Source organism: Pan troglodytes, chromosome 4 (assembly GCF_028858775.2).
Source record: "Pan troglodytes isolate AG18354 chromosome 4, NHGRI_mPanTro3-v2.0_pri, whole genome shotgun sequence".
Lineage (NCBI taxonomy): Eukaryota > Metazoa > Chordata > Mammalia > Primates > Hominidae > Pan > Pan troglodytes.
Window position 1 is genome coordinate 59,488,286 of NC_072402.2, and position 16,198 is coordinate 59,504,483.

Sequence of the window (16,198 nt, forward strand, 5' to 3'; positions counted from 1 at the left end):
TCTGAAAATGGAAAGATCGTGAACTCCCAGAACCCGCTTCTTCGCCCGCCAACCCCTCCGCCTCCTGCCGCGGTGGCAGCCCCCGGCGCCAGGCCCAGCCGCAGGCCCGCCACGGCTCGCGGCAAAGCTTGGCGCCCGGGTGCGCGCCTCGGCCGGAGGCGGTGGCGGGGCGGGGCCCAGAGAGGGCCGGCAGGGGCGGGGCCGCGGCGCGCGCCGGGGAATCCCACCCGGGCTCTGACGTCACCGCGGCGCCGGCCAATAAGAAGCCGGTGAGGGGGATTCCCGCGCCGACTGCCGCCCCGCCGGCTTTTTAAATGGTACCCTGGGGAACACCTTGCAGCGGCGGTGGGAGGAGTGGGGGACCTGGAGGGAGGTGGTGAAATAGAATGGTCCTGGGGGACGGGACTCCAGGGGTTTGACGATTGGGCGTCAAGACTGACTTAGACCTGGGAAGAAAACCAGAGGCAGTCGAGCAGAGAGGCCAAACGCCAGGCAGGGCGAAGTCAGCCGGAGATGGACTGGAAACTGGAGCGCACCGCGCCTCGGAGGGTCCGCACGGAAGAGGAGGTGCTGTGGGTGAGTAACACCCTTTTCTGCATTCTCCCTAACTCTCTAATGCGGGGCCGAAGGCCCCGTTCGTAATATCTGTTTAGGACCAAGAGGTGGTACGAAACTCTAAGCCCTGGTCGTAAATTTGAGTGATGTAATTTAGTTATATTCTGAAGGTGTCTAGTTGCGAAAAAAAAAAAAAAAAGTGTAATCTGACAAGCACAAGATCTAGAAAAATTCCACACCTGAAATTATGATTTTCCTAAATAGTTTCTCTCTCAATATGTTATCTGTGTTTTCAAAGGAAAGTATCATGCGTGTGCTCTCCAAAGACTTGAAGCAGAAGAGAAGTCAAGACTCCGCCAACGTGAGTCCAGGGCTTGTTCTTGTTCTCTGTTTTAATTCTGATCTTGAACAAACGTATTCTTGGTAAATAATGTATTTGTAGGAAGTTTGAGCTGGTCTGAAAATATGAGAATTTAAGTACAGTATCTTATTACATACTAAAAAGAATTTCTTTATGAAACTGAAGATCCCAGACAAATAATGCAATCGTTTGCATCTGAATCGTACTTTCTAGTTTCTGCCTCCACAGCAAAGGATAAAGCTGGGATGTGTCAGGTAGGCAGTGTATTGCTAGCGGCTGTTAATAATTTTAACAGTTGCTAGTTGCACTCCTCTCTGTTGCATTCAGAAGCACGCCCCCCAAAGAAATGGAAATGGTGCCATCTTGTGGACAATGTGGAGAAGTGGCATAAACCGTGGTTCTTAACATGAGCAATTTAAAGTTGATCCAATGTAGTACCTGTTCTCCTTGAAAGACCAAACCCAAAGGTCTTTAGTGTCTCCTGTAATCAGTGTAAAAGGAAACAAATTTAAATGGTTTTATAAACGTGTTTCATAAACAGCCTTCATCTGCTTTAAATCTCTGTCACCATTTACCATGCTTCTCTCTAGGCTCAATAGTTCATCTTCCTTTGACCTGTACGCAGAGATTCTAGTTCCAAATCCACCACCATTTTAATAGATTTTTCTAGATCTTATATAAATTTTGCAACTAGGCACTGTGGCTCATGCCTGTAATCCCAGCACTTTGGGATGCTGAGGCAGGAGGATCACTTGAGGCCGAGACTTCAAGACCAGCCTGGACAACACAGGGAGACCTTGTCTTTATAAAAAAACTGCAAAAATTAGCTGGGCATGATGACATGTGCCTGTAGTCCCAGCTACTTGGGAGCCTGAGGCAGGAGGATCGCTTGAGCCCAGGCGTTCAAGGCTGCAGTGAGCTATGATTGCACAACTGCACTCCAGCCTGGAGGACAGAGCCAGACCCTGCCTCTTAAAAAAAAAAATTCAATATTCAAGTGGTAACATCCTATATTGAATACATAATTGCATTTTCAGAACTCGATTACTAATGTCATTTCTAGTAGGAGAAAACTAATTGCATTTAAGCCCTTACATTTCTTAAATACTTTAATGTTGATTTTTTCCCCCAAACACTGCTGCAGTTTTGTGTCGTGCACAGCTTATGTATTATCACGACTCCTAGATATTTTACTGTCTAATACAGACAAGTAGTCTTTGGATCAGTAAACAGAAGTGATTTGAAAAGCTATAGTTAAGTAACTTTTTATTTATTTTTTTGAGACAGAGTCTCACTTTGTTGCCCAGGTTGGAGTGCAGTGGTGCAATCTCGGCTCACTGCAAACTCCAGCTCCTGGGTTCAAGTGATTCTCGTGTCTCAGCCTCCTGAGTAGCTGGGATTACAGGCAGCACCACCACGCTGGGCTAATTTTTGTATTTTTAATAGAGACGGGGTTTCACCATGTTGGCCAGGCTGGTCTTGAACTTGTGACCTTAGGGGATCAGCCAACCTTGGCCTCCCAAAGAGCTGGCTTTACAGGCGTAAGCCACTGTGCCCAGCCTACAGTTAAGTAACATTTAAAATTCATTTGTACTGTAGAACATATTTTTAATCCAAGCATTTAATTTGGAAAACCTAAATGTAAGTATTCTGAAAGTTTTAAAGTTTTTGTTTAACTTTTATGTTTTTGACTAGATTCAAGCAAATATTGATTTTATTTCTTATAGTCTTGAAGTAATACATTTTGTGTATAAGTTTTCTTTAATGTGACTATTAAGATTAGAGTTCTGCCACTATGTTTCATGTTACAAATTTAGCCTCAGTGACTGCCTGGGCCACGAGAATCGGCAGTGACCTGAATCAGGTAGGCAGTGTATTGTTAGCTGGCTGCTTGGGTCAAGTCAGCAGCCACAACTACCCTGCCACTTGCTTCTGGATAAATTCTTCTTGTCAATGAAGTGCTCTGGATACCTGTGTGTGATGAGCTGGCAGTGTATTGTTAGCTCGTTGAATATGTGAATGGCATCGGCTAACATGCAACTGCTGTCTTATTGCATATACAATGAACATCAGAGTGTAACTGAATCTGTAATTAGTGTGTGTTTATGTGTACTTTCTGCTATGAAGCAAGCCACTATTTACCATAATATATTATTGCCATTAGCTTATAATACAGTAATACTTACAATGGACAGCTTTATAATGGTAAGGAAAGTATTATAATTACTTAAATTTTTTCCTTTTAAGAAAAATTTACTTATGCCTGCTTTTCCGTAACTAAAAATTTTTGAGAAATATTTTTGGAGTCTTTGGAGTCTTTCGGAGTAGACAGTGTTTAAGTATTTATGAAATTACGTGTTTTTAACTATAAGGTTTAGAATGTAATAACAATGTGGAATGGACCTACAATGTGTCCCCAAATTTTCAGTGAAGTCTTTAGGATTCTTTCTGCATTATTAGTTTCTTTTTTTTTTTTTTTTGAGACGGAGTCTCGCTCTGTCGCCCAGGCTGGAGTACAGTGGCGCGATCTCGGCTCACTGCAAGCTCCGCCTCCCGGGTTCACGCCATTCTCCTGCCTCAGCCTCCGGAGTAGCTGAGACTACAGGCGCCTGCTACCATGCCCGGCTAATTTTTTTGTATTTTTAGTATAGACGCAGTTTCACCGTGTTAGCTGGGATGGTCTCGATCTCCTGACCTCGTGATCCCCCCGCCTCGGCCTCCCAAAGTGCTGGGATTACAGGCGTGAGCCACCGCGCCCGGCCTCTGCATCATTAGTTTCTAAATACAGCATTAGAATTGGTTTCTATAGCCGTGACTGTATGTGTACCAGCTGAAGGGAAAGTTGAGGTAATTTTCCAGATGAGTCAGTCAACTAAAACATTTTTCACTTGAAATATCAAGAATATTGGGGAATTTTTTTGGGTGGGGGATGGTTTAAATTTTTTTGGAAGATCTACCTCAATCCTTTCACTTCATTTTCTGTAAAATCACAGGTTCATGAAATATTTGGAAGACAGCATGAGATCTAACAACTTGTGAAGTGGGAAGAACTGACCATACGATATGACCTTAAATATATTCTCATTACCTTGGAGGCATTTTGACCCATGAAGCAGCATAGATATGTGCTGGCTTCCAGACATGCAGTATTCTCGTGCGGACATTTGCAGCCAGTTAGTGGAACTGACTTTGGTGGTGCCATCAGTTAGTTAAGCCATAGATGAGATATAAGAAATATTTCGCATTCTCTACTGTACTGGATTATAAGTTATTGGTAAAATAATTTTTATGCTTTCCTTATTTAAACATATTTCTAGAACATGGGTTAAATAGATATCTATAATTTGATTCTTACGCATTTTACTACTTTCAAATCACATCCTCTTTTTGATGTTGCCCAGTGTTATTCACTTTCAGGAGATTTATGTTTAAGTATATCTTCCACGTAAATATTATTTTCATCTTGTCTTTTTTAAGGTTAAATTTCAACATGTTATTTTCTATAAAGAATCACTGACCTAGTGATAAAAATAAAATCTACTAAATTTAGAAGCTTTGGCTTTTGTGTTTTAGTTTTTTTAAATTAAAGAGCAAGACATAAAATGCCAACTTTATTTTATTTTAGATCCAGGGGGCACATGTGCAGGTTTGTTACATAAATATAATAGGCGATGCTGGGGTTTGGGCTTCTAGTGAACCTATCACCCAAATAGTGAACATTGTACCCAATAGGTAGTTTTTCAGTCCTTGTATTCCTTCCTTCTACCCCTTCTGGAGTCCCCAGTGTCTACTGTTTCCATCTTCGTGTCCATGTGTACCCATTGTTTAGCTCCCACTTAGAAGTGAGGAACATGCCGTAATTGATTTTCTGTTTCTGAAAATGCCAACTTAAATTTTTTTAAGTTTTCTTTTTTAGAACTGTTGATTCTGTAGGGAAACCAACTTTATATTCAATAAACAGAAGATATTTAAAGTTGTGGTTTAATCTCATATTATTGAGATGATGAGAAAAGGGGGAAGGAATGGAATGAAATAAAAATATGTTAAAGAGATGAATGGGTTAGGAGGAAAGTGAAGATACAAATTAAAAGAGAAAATGTTTCCATAGGTGGGAGAGGGAAAGAAAGGGATACACACTGGGATGTCAAGGGTCAAGCAGAGGGAAAAGGGGTGGTAAAAAGAGGAGGGAGGTTCTGCTGATGGTAAATTATTTTCTCCCAGGTGTTTTCTCTTGGGGCAGTCTCTTGGCTGTTCACTGGTGCTGGGAATGTCACTACTTCCAATTGCTGCCCTCTGAACCTGTCACTATTATAGTGATAGCTTTCTAATTTCTCTCTCTCTGCTGCTTTTTATTCCCCTGCACTGCTCTGCAAGAGACAGCCTTAACAGTTCAGCTGGATGAGGGGAAGGGAAGAGTGGGAAGGAGTGTGGTGGATTAGTTTCTAGGCCTAACAATTATTAGAACTTTATTTGATGGGAAAGATAAAATCAAGCAGAGGACTAAATATGGATAGAGTGTCCTCATATCAGCTCCACCCAAACATGTCATTTTTCTTTCAAAGGAACACCACAAATCAATGTGGTGCAATCATGGCTCACTACAGCCTCTACCTCCTGGGCTTAAGCAATCCTCTCACCTCAGCCTCCTGAGTAGCTGGAACCACAGGTGTGTGCTACCGCATCTGGCTAATTTTAAAATTTTTTTTTGTAGAGATGGGGTCTCGCTCTGTTGCCCAGCCTGGAGTTCAGTGGAGCCATGTTGGCTCACTGCAGCCTTGACCTCTTTGGGCTCAAGCAATCCTTCCACCTCAGCCTCCTATGTAGCTGGGACCTGAGGCATGTGCCACTACACCCAGCTAATTTTTTGATTTTTTTTGTGGAGACAGGGTTTTGCCATGTTGCCCCAGGCTGGTCTCTAACTCCTGGGCTCAAGTGATCCTCCCACCTCAGCTGCTTAAAGTGCTGATATTACAGGCCTGAGCCATCATGCCCATCGCCAATTATCCCATTTTTAGAAATTTTGCATCCTAGTTACTAAACCAGTGGTAGATTGAAATTGACCATGAGGGAGCATGAGCATTTACATTGAGCTGGCAAATGCTGTATGTCAGGATTCCTCCTCCAGAGTCTGCTATTAAACATGTACCAGCCACCATTATATATATGCTAGATACACTGCAGTTATTAAGAATTATATATATGTACATGTATATATACTATTGATACAGTGTAATTGTTAAACATTTAAAAAAATGAAATACAACTTTCAGGGCACATTTCAGCCAAATTCATATTTATTCCAGTCTCTAACACTCTGTTGTTATGTCTGCTGTAAGATGATCAGGAGTTAGTATGAAGTATTCTTCTCTACGCACCAAAGAAAACAAACAAAGCAAACTTCAAGTCAGTGAATTAGTTACCACAGTTAAAATGCATTTGATTTTGTCCTTTTCCTTTTTCACAAGAAAAACAGCTGAATACTCTTTCATGTGATGCCTGATATTTTTCTTTTTCTCTCTTTTTTGAGACAAGGTCTTTAAGATGGGGTCTCGCTCTGTTGCCCAGGTTGGAGTGCAGTGGTGCAATCCTGGCTCATTGCAACCTCAGCCTCCTGTTTTCAAGTGATTCTTCTGACTCAGCCTCCCAAGTAGCTGGGATTACAGGCACGTGCCACTGTGCCCGGCTAATTTTTGTATTTTTAGTAGAGATGGGGGTTTCAACATGTTGCCCAGGATGGTCTCGAACTCCTGACCTGAAGTGATCCACCCGCCTCGGCCTCCCAAAGTGCTGGGATTACCGGTGTGAGCCACTGTGCCAGGCTCTGATGTTGATATTTTTCTGTTACAGTCCTTAGCCCAGGCATCCTGTAGCACTCTGTGTCCCAGACTTTTTGATGCAGAAACAAGACTGAAGAAAGATTGTCCAATATAGGAAAGATTCAACTTTTCCTCTGTGTGTTTGTCTGCTGGTATTCCTATGAGGCATTTGAGTTACAGGTAGCAGCACATCAGCAAATGACTCCATTCCCTCTCTCAGCACACATAGCCTAATTGTTACAGAACCCCGAAGGGACACCTGAATGTCCTTTCTTTCAAGGCAATATGTATGACACGCTTTCAAATCTCCTCCTGCCTACTCTGCTTACCTAAAGGGCAAGGGGAGAAAATCCAGCACTGACAGAGTCTGTAGGTTGAATAAGGCAGCCAAGATTAGAGAGATGTAAGTGAAGAAACCCACTTTATCTGGCTTTGGAGAGAGCTAGTGACTTAAGGCAGGATGTTCATCTGTATCATGTTGACTGGGACAGTCCTGGTTGTTCCCAGTGCAGCTCCATTGTCATCCATCTGGCAGTGGGGAGTCTCTGCTGCCCATGTGGTGCTGGCATATGCAGTTCTGCTCATGCCCCTAACGTGAATGCATAAAACACCCCTGCAGTGCCACAGCACTGCTATGAGCTCATGGAAGGCGTAGGTGAGGATACAACGCAAGAGTGCTCTGGCAGCAACACTTGGAGGGGCCGCCTGAGCAAAAGTTTTCTTAGAGGCTCAGAATTCAAATTGCTAATAGGCTCTTGGGGCAAAATTGCAAAGGACAGATAGGCTTGTTGGTGGCTTCTGTTTTCTTCGCTAACAATCCAGGTTAGTTCTGATTTCCTTCCTGGTCACTTAAAACACCTTAGTAAGTGTGTTAATTGACGTTTAGAGTTGCAAAGGGCTTTTTATTCCATTCAACCCCTGTTCAATTTACAGGTGAGGAAACTGAAATAAGGTACTTAAGTGACTTGCCTAAAGTCACGCAGCTGGCGAGAGGTAGGAGCATGCTTGCTGACACACTCCTCTGGCATTCTTGAGGCTATCCCTACAAATATCCCTCTTGACCTCTGGTAGAAATTCCACCTCCACCAAATATCTTTCTAAATACATTCATAGCTGGGTGGCTGGATATGTACTCTGAAGCAGAAGATGCTTCATGAAATATTTTTGGTTTATCTAATAACTTTGGTCCAAATACGTATACAGAACTATATACTGAGGTAGCATTACTGCATTTGCCATACGAAACATCTTCACTTTCATCCATCAGGTCAGAATTTGGGAGTCAAGTCACAGACTACTTAAATTGGGTCTTTTTCTTCTTAGACAAATTTATATGACTTTTTAACATTTTTGGCCATCTTCCTATTTAATTCTTTTATGCGATGAATGTATATTTCATGAGGCAGTAATTAACCTTCGCCAACTTGGCAGGTTGCTTTGTTAGTCATTATAAGGCTAACAAAATATAAAGGTCATGACTTTGGGAGAAGAAATGCCTTGTGACTCTAAGAGGTTCAGTGACTGCTGATCTACACTTTAGGACTTGTATGATCACCCCCTTTTTATACTAGAATTTAGGCTGTTTGGAGTTGACTTTTACTATTTCAGCTATCAGAATGATGCAGCATTGAATTCCTCCCAAGTGGCTAATCTAGTATGAATACATTAGCAACCCAAATCAGCCTATAAGGAATCAAGTTAAATGATCTTATACTCATGTCCTTTTTTCTACACTTGGGATTTTCATGCAAAAATAAAGACTGACTTACTTGGTAATATGATTACAGAATTTGAGTTGCTTCTAAAAAATAATGCAGAGAGAAATACTGAAAATGATGAAGACTTTTTCAAATGTTATAATACGGTCATTTATAAATGACTATTTATATATGTCAGTTACATACGTAGTGACAGTTATAGTAAAACACTAGGAACCTGTACTTAAAAAGAAAAAACAAAATCCTGTACACAAAACAAGCACACATATATAAGGATTTGAATCTATGTATATATATTTTACATTTTTCAACATTTGTGTTTTATTCCATTAACATAACCATTTACAGTTATTCCAGAAATTTCAGTCATACACAGTGCTCTTGAATCCAAAGAGTGGTCTAGTGTGTTGGCATTTTCATCAAGTACAGTCCTAGAAAATGTCAAGTTGAACAATAAGATATTGAGGCACATTGGTCACTGTGTATTCTGAATTCTTTAGTATGGTCAGAGGAAGTAGTTAATATATTTCATGTTGATTCTTTGGCTACTCTTGATTTTTGCTTTGGGTAACATCCTCATCCTGGGAACATTCATTACCACTTAATAGCAAGATAACATTAAAAAAAAATCCTTCATTGCCACATTTAATAGCATGTTTAAAAAGGCAGAGGTTGCAATGAGCTGAGAACGCACCACTGCACTCCAGCCTGGGTGACAGAGTGAGACACTGTCTCCAAAAAAAAAATGTTTAAAATGAGACCAAACCCTCATGGAGACATTTCTCTGTTCTATTAGAAACGCAATGGCATTCTCATAGATCCTCTTTCTTTTTTATGATCACTTGTCTAACCAGAGCTGCTATGTCAGGCCTGATGACTTCAATGGGCTCCTCTGGCCTCCAGAACTTCACAACTTGACCCTCAGGGTTGACAAGATACTTCCAAAAATTCCACCTTGGTTCCTTCTTTGAAGAATCTAAAATATCCAGAACATATTTTCATGAGCATAATTTTATTCTTTGTCAAGATTTTCACTTCTATTAGTATCTGCATAAATGACAACTTTAGTATCAAGTTCTAGGACTGTCATAATATAAAAAACAAAACACCCAAACAAAGTGAAACTCAAGGTTAGAGTAACCAGATTTCAATATACTTGATGACTTCACCTATGAGTCTACTCATCTAGTATGTGATCTTAGTATCAAGAAATGAAGCAAAGTAGGCCGGGAGCCATGGCTCAGCCTGTAATCCCAGCACTTTGGGAGGCTGAGGCAGGTGGATCACCTACGATCAGGAGTTTAAGACCAGCCTGCCCAACACGGTGAAACCCCATCTCTACTAAAAATACAAAAAATTAGCCGGGTGTGGTGGTGTGCACCTGTAATCCCGGCTACTCGGGACGCTGAGACAGTAGAATCATTTGAACCTGGGAGGCGGAGGTTGCAGTGAGCTGAGACCACGCCACTGCCCTCCAGCCTGGGGAACAAGAGTGAAACTCTGTGTCAAATAAAATTAAGAGCCAAAAAAAATGAAGCAAAGTTGTAATCCCAAATTGCTGGGATTACCGGTGTGTGCCACCGCACCAGGCAAATTTTTGTATTTTGAGTAGAGATAGGGTTTTGGCCTCCCAAAGTGAATAATCACCTTATTTTGAAAAGCAATAACTTTTTTTTTGGCAGGGTCTCGCTGTGTTGCCTGGGCTGGGCTTGAACTCCTGGGCACTAAAGTGATCCTCCTGTCTTGGCCTCCCAAAGTGCTGGGATTACATGCATGAGCTACCATGCCCAGCCATGATATCCTTTTGATAAATCTTAATTTATGCAAGAAATGTAGATTTTTTTTCTATTTATACCACTCAAGATTTATGTTCATTTTATTGACTAACATGAGAAAAAATATAATAATTATAACTAAAATTTATGAAGTGCTTACTATGTGCCTAGTAATGTACGCTCTGTGCTTCAAATTGATCCTCTCTTTTAATCTTACAGGGACCCTATGAGGTGGGTATTATTATCATCCCCGTTTTGCAGATGAGATAAATGGAAGCCTAGACACAAGGTCACGTGGCTAATGAGTGGTTGAGCCAGGATTGATATACGGGCCTTTTACTCCAGAGCTCATGCTCTTAACCTTTGGGCTCTATGATCCTTCCTATCTAAGTGGAATGAAACCTTAACTCACTGTTACCTTTTTGATTACACAGGCTAAGAAGGGTTTTAGAAGGTTTGTAGTGATAAACAGAAATAACCTATGAGCTATTGCACCCACGTATCTGGCTGCTGTAACTGAAGAATGATTAGTTCAATGGCATGTGCTTGGGCTTTTCTTTCCTCAGTGGACCTTCAAAATAAGAGGAATAAAGACCTCACTGTGGTTGCCATTTATGGCGTTAGGCATTATATCAACTTTCCCTAGAAATTAAATATAATGTTTTTAGAAGATTCTGACTTCACATTTATGTGAAATATTATAGATCACTATTTGGTTTGTTGGATTAGAAGCTTGATTGCCTGAGTGAGGTAATAGTTTGATCAAAACTCAACTTATTTACAGTGAAAATAGGACTGAAGATGTCATCAGAATAAGTTAGATGAGAGAATATTAGCTAATGTCCTTTATTTATTTATTTAAGATGCAGGCTTGCTCTGTCGCCCAGGCTGGAGTGCAGTGGCGCGATTTCAGCTCACTGCAACCTCTGCCTCTGGGTTCAAGCGATTCTCCTGCCTCGGCCTCCTGAATAGCTGGGATTACAGGTGCCCACCACTACACTGGGCTAATTTTTGTATTATTAATAGAGACGGGGTTTCACCATATTGGCCAGGCTAGTCTCTAACTCCTGACCTCAAGTGATCTGCCTGCCTTGGCCTCCCAAAGTGCTGGGATTACAGGCGTGAGCCACCGCGTCCGGCCTCTTTTTTTTTTTTTTTTTGACTAATATGGTTTAGAACAGTGTCTGGCACAGAGCAAGCAGTGTATAAGTACTTTATTTTTACTATTAACAGACTTAATTCCAAACAATCTTAAGAAGTCCTTACTATTGATAGCCCATTTTACAAATGAGAAACAGGCACAGAGAAGTTAAGAAGCCACATAGCAAAAACAAAAGAGCAGTGGTTTGAACCCAGGTAGCTTGAGGCCAAAGCCTATGCTGTCTCTATGCCTCATGACCTTTGTGCTAAGTGACCTTGGCAAGTCTTTAAACAGATTTCTGTAGCTAGCTTAATTGGAGAAATACCCTAACACTACTGCCCTCTGAAAAAACCAAGTTATATGTTTTTGGATTTTAGCAAAAATCTGGTAAGCTGACATATTCATCTTTGAGAATATTGTTTCAGATAAGAAAGACAACATAAAATTAGCCACAAACATATGTTAACTAATAATGCCCAGCACTATTCATGAGAGCTGTGTGGCTATAATGACGGGAAGGGACATTTCTCCAGATGCTAGTTACAAGAGAGGAGAATTAAGATATTTTGTGAAAATAGCCATGGGCACACTTTAAGTAAATTCTTCAGGAAGATGGTAATAAGGAATCAAATATATTGGAATAGAATTCTTTTACCATCTGAGAAGCTAAAACATTGATTTCAGGGGAGCATAACTCCTAGAAGTTACAAAGGATGAGATTCTGGCTCTTTGATAGTTTTATGAAGCTTTCCCGATACAACGTTTCAAATGAAATAGGAAAGTATTGTCCTGGTATAATTGTTTAAAAATGAAAAGCAATTTAAAACAATATATGCAAGGCAGATATTTACCAACAAGAAATCTAAATGCAGGTTCTCCTTCAGATCCTAGAATCTTAATCTTGTGGAAGATGGGGAATGTTACTCCGTAGTTTTTTCTTGCAAAAGATTCTACTTCCTTGCTTGGGCGGGGCTCCGATTCTCCAAACTGATTGCAGGGAAAAGCCAACACGCTGAAGTGGGATGGTCCAAACTCTTTGTGCAGTTCCTTCAGCCCTAAGTAATTTCTGTCTGTGAGTTGGCAGTCACTGGCCACGTTTACAACTAGTGAAACCTCCCGGAAAAAGAAAAAAATCCAACCGGAAAGTGAAGCAAAAGATTTTTAAAAATTCTGCAAGTAGTTAAAATCCTAAACAATTTGGGGGGGACTATAACCTCTGATTGATGTTTTTTTCATATTTTTGGACATACACAGTTCTATTGAAAACTGTAACCTAGATGCCTGGGTTAAGGCCCTGAAATAGTACTGCCATTAAAAAAGCATTAGATACTCATGAAAGTTTATTTTTAAATTAAAGATAAAACTATGATCCTTGATAAGTTCTTTTTAAAGTTATTAGATTATAGAACCAATGCTTTTATTAATAAATGTCATCATGTTCACATTACTAACTGTATTTTCCAAACAACTTTACATGTCAATTCAGCACAAAATTAAAGCATTTTAAAGAAAACGAGATAATCGGAATTTATTATTTAGAAGCAAACTATCAGAACTGTAATAACTAAAGTGATGTACTAATACCATTACTCTGAAGACTAAATTCCAACTTATGACCATGTAACAGCAAAAAATTGATTTTATTAAGAGGAATAAACAGAGACAAGGAAAAATGATAACAATAAAAATCAGATGATGCAACTTACTTTGCCTTTATACTTTTCCAGAGAAACGGTTCTTCCTTTTGCATCCTTCACTTCAAAGGCATAAAAGCTGTTGATTTTAGGTTTGAGGAATTTTAGTTGTAGAAGAAATAGCGTTACTGTGCATAGAACCATAGACAGCAAAACTGCAAATACCTTTGCTCTGGGCCCGGAACATTTTAGCGGGTAAGCTGCAAGAGGCTCCATGTTGGAGGATTCTAGAGGGAAGTCTCAGCAGCCTGGAATTCAAGGAGGAGCTGAAACTTGAAACCGGCTTAGTTTAACGGAAAACCAGGAAGGACAGGCTGACTGCTTTCACTGCTAAGGAACAGAAAGACCACTTCTCAGAGGGGAAATGAAGCGAAACTCCTGAATGAAGCAAGGAGCTCTACAGAATTTCAAAGTATTTGTGATGTAATTATAATTTTTGCTAGAAAAATCAGGACATTTTTGGTAGGTCTTTGACATTCTCCCTACAAAGAAAATATTTCGCCAGAAGATGGTGCTCTTGTAACTCGAAAGCTACGGAGGGCTCCTTCCCCATGCTAAGCTGTGTATTTATTGAGCAACTGTTTGGATGCAGAGGATGGAGTACGATGCTCAGCAATAGTTTAGAATGTAGATTAAATGTGACCTACTCATATGATGTATACCCTGAAGGACGTTACTATTACATGTATGGGTTAAACATGCTATATGAATTCAGGAAATTTGTAGTGGAAAGAGCAGGGAAATATCTGAAAAAGGCTATTTACCCTGATTCATCTAGCTAAGGCAATCAAATACCAGGTGAATACAGTCAAAATAAATATGTTAAAAACAGTGAAGGTGTTAAAAGAAACCCTTCTCTATCGTAAAGCAAACTATAGTCCAGTGTTTTTCAAATTTCTACTCATGACCCCCAGTCAGCAGTGCACTTTACAACGTTTGTACCCAGGTACAAACAACACACAACTGAGAAACAACACTTCTCCTTTGAACTGTGATGCACCCCCACCTGTTGCATTTTTAAACAACCCAGTTCTGACCTATCAAAATGATTTCATCATTCATCGATGCACTACAACCTGAAGATGGAAAAAACTGAGGCCGGGCATGGTGGCTCACGCCTGTAATCCCAGCACTTTGGGAGGCCTAGATGGGAGGATCACTTGAGCCCATGAGTTCAAGACCAACTTGGGCAAGAAAGCGATACCCCTGTCTCTAAAAAAGAATTTTAATTAGCTGGTTGTGGTGGCGCATGCCTGTGGTCCCAGTTATACAGGTGGCTAAGGTGGGAGGATCGCTTGATCCCAGGAGGTTGAGGCTGCAGTGAGTCGTGTTTGTAGACTGCAGCCTGGGTGACAGAGTGAGACTGTCTTAAAATCAGAACAAAAGAAGAAGAGGGAAAAAAGCAAAAATTGAACTCCATAATAAAGTAGTAATTTAACAGTTAAATAAGGCAATTCTACCAAAAAAAACCCTGAAAACAAACAAACCCTGCAAAACCCACCTCTACTTGGGCACGTCATCTAATTGCTTCGTTTTTTCTCTTTATTTCCCTCCACTGGCTGTTGCCTGGCACAGGGGGCCTAACTTTGCTGTTGCTAACGGTCATGAATTTTAGGGGTGGGTATGGGGAGGCAATTGAGGGCTGTATATCCTAAAAGCCATTCACTTTCAATTCTGCTCTGTTTAAGACTCACGGCAAGATCTGGATGAAGGGGCATTATGCCATTTGATCATGATGTGTTTCCAGAAAGTGCAGGGAATGAGCTGAGATGTTTGTGGAGTGCCCTTCCTGTCACTGTTAGCTTGTGGAGCTTCAGAGAGGGTGCTCAGGGTGCTGCCTGCTCTTCTGGTGCCCGCTCTGTGGCATGTGTGTTTTCGGGTGGCTGAGCAAAGCCCATAGCCTACTGTGTAAAACTTGTGAGAGGAACCACTCAACTCCTACTCTCATGGCCCAGTAAGAATGGATACAGTAGAAAAAGCAATGATTATGCAGAAAGTACTCCCTTTTAAACATAATTCCTAGTAAAGAACAAAAATGTATGTAAGATGTGTTGTATCACTTCCTCATAATTTTACTTTGGTGTTCTCTGGCTGAATTGTTTAAAAAGTCAAAGTCCCTGTGTTTATATGACATGAACACTGCTATGTTGCTTAAGCTCTCTGGCCTTGCTCTCTAAGTGGGATCTGGGACCTTCCACAGTACCATCACCTGGGCATTTGTTAGAAACACAGCATCTTGGGCCCCACCCCAGACTTCCCGAGTCAGAATCTGTACTTTTACAGGATCTCCTCATGACACATACACACGTTTAAGTTTGAGAAGCTTTAGACCTCAACCTTTTTTTGGTTTCAGAGCAACAAGAGTCTTTGGTTTGTGTTTGTTTTCCATAGTGGATGTGTTTCATGTCTCTATGAATACACGAGATATTTTAACTCCTCAGGCTGTACAAGCAAATGGCTTAGGAACATGCATTTTAAAATTAATTCATAGAATACCTGCTATAATTTGAGCCGTGTAAACCCAAGTCATTATAACTGTGTTTTGAGGTGGAAAGAGAGTGATTTATCTTTGGCAGGGATGTTGACTGACCACCGCTTAGGCAGGGCCCCATAGGGTGATATTATTTTGATAAAATCACTGTGATAGTTTCTAGTCCATTGTATTATCAGTACAGAAACTCTTATCAAGTGATCCAGAGATGAATGGATTTGAAAAGGCCAAAATTATGCTGTTACAAACTTGCATGTGATTGCTGAATAAGCCAGTTTTTACACCAGAAATAAAACATTATGCAGGCCTGATGTTGAGGTTGGTTTGACCACAAAATTCCATATTACATGAATACAACTTTGAAAACTTACGTGTATATCTCCTGTCAAGGGTGAAATCAGAGCCAGTTTGTTAATTTAATGTTCCTAAGGCTTAAGAGCTTCAAATAATGAAGGCATGATATATAAATTTTCATACTGGCCCATTAACCAAACATTCAGATAGCACTTTGGAGAACTTGTGTGCTGGACAGCATTGGATGAACACAGATTTTGGCCCTGTCACACCTCTTCTTTGTTGTTTTGGCAGTCTTTCTCTGCACACATTTTGATGTCATCATCTCTCAGCCTTCTGGGGATCCGCCATCA

General features: G+C 40.7%; 2 protein-coding genes and 3 non-coding genes across 7 annotated transcripts in view; 4 read left to right on the top strand and 1 right to left on the bottom strand.

Moving 5' to 3' along the window:
- The first annotated feature begins 336 nt into the window (after window positions 1-336).
- The window catches only part of CDC20B (cell division cycle 20B), a 59,881-nt gene continuing 44,019 nt past the window's right edge, over window positions 337-16,198 (top strand). For both annotated transcript variants that reach the window (XM_001147385.7, XM_009449161.5), the window contains exons 1-2: window positions 337-576; window positions 854-916. In XM_001147385.7, the coding sequence (XP_001147385.1) occupies window positions 514-576; window positions 854-916 (126 nt within the window). In that variant the 5' untranslated portion in view covers window positions 337-513. The remainder of the gene's footprint in view (window positions 577-853; window positions 917-16,198) is intronic.
- On the top strand, window positions 1,153-1,263 carry MIR449C (microRNA mir-449c). The gene has a single exon (NR_106656.1). It is a non-coding gene; the product is annotated as a microRNA mir-449c (primary transcript).
- On the top strand, window positions 2,769-2,864 carry MIR449B (microRNA mir-449b). Its single transcript, NR_035803.1, has one exon. It is a non-coding gene; the product is annotated as a microRNA mir-449b (primary transcript).
- On the top strand, window positions 2,889-2,978 carry MIR449A (microRNA mir-449a). The gene has a single exon (NR_035802.1). It is a non-coding gene; the product is annotated as a microRNA mir-449a (primary transcript).
- Window positions 8,529-13,338, bottom strand: GPX8 (glutathione peroxidase 8 (putative)). 2 transcript variants are annotated; one of them, NM_001243871.3, is given in 3 exon segments: window positions 8,529-9,426; window positions 12,218-12,479; window positions 13,073-13,302. In NM_001243871.3, coding segments are annotated over 3 exon segments (630 nt in total). In that variant the 5' UTR covers window positions 13,277-13,302; the 3' UTR covers window positions 8,529-9,262.

Bases quoted from the DNA above. Each gene is read 5' to 3' on its own strand.
- GPX8 (XM_016952751.4), bottom strand. From the start codon at position 13,276: ATGGAGCCTCTTGCAGCTTACCCGCTAAAATGTTCCGGGCCCAGAGCA. The intron at 9,427-13,072 runs GTAAGTTGCATC...TGGATATTTTAG, and splicing joins TGGAAAAGTATAAAGGCAAA to ATTCTTCAAAGAAGGAACCA.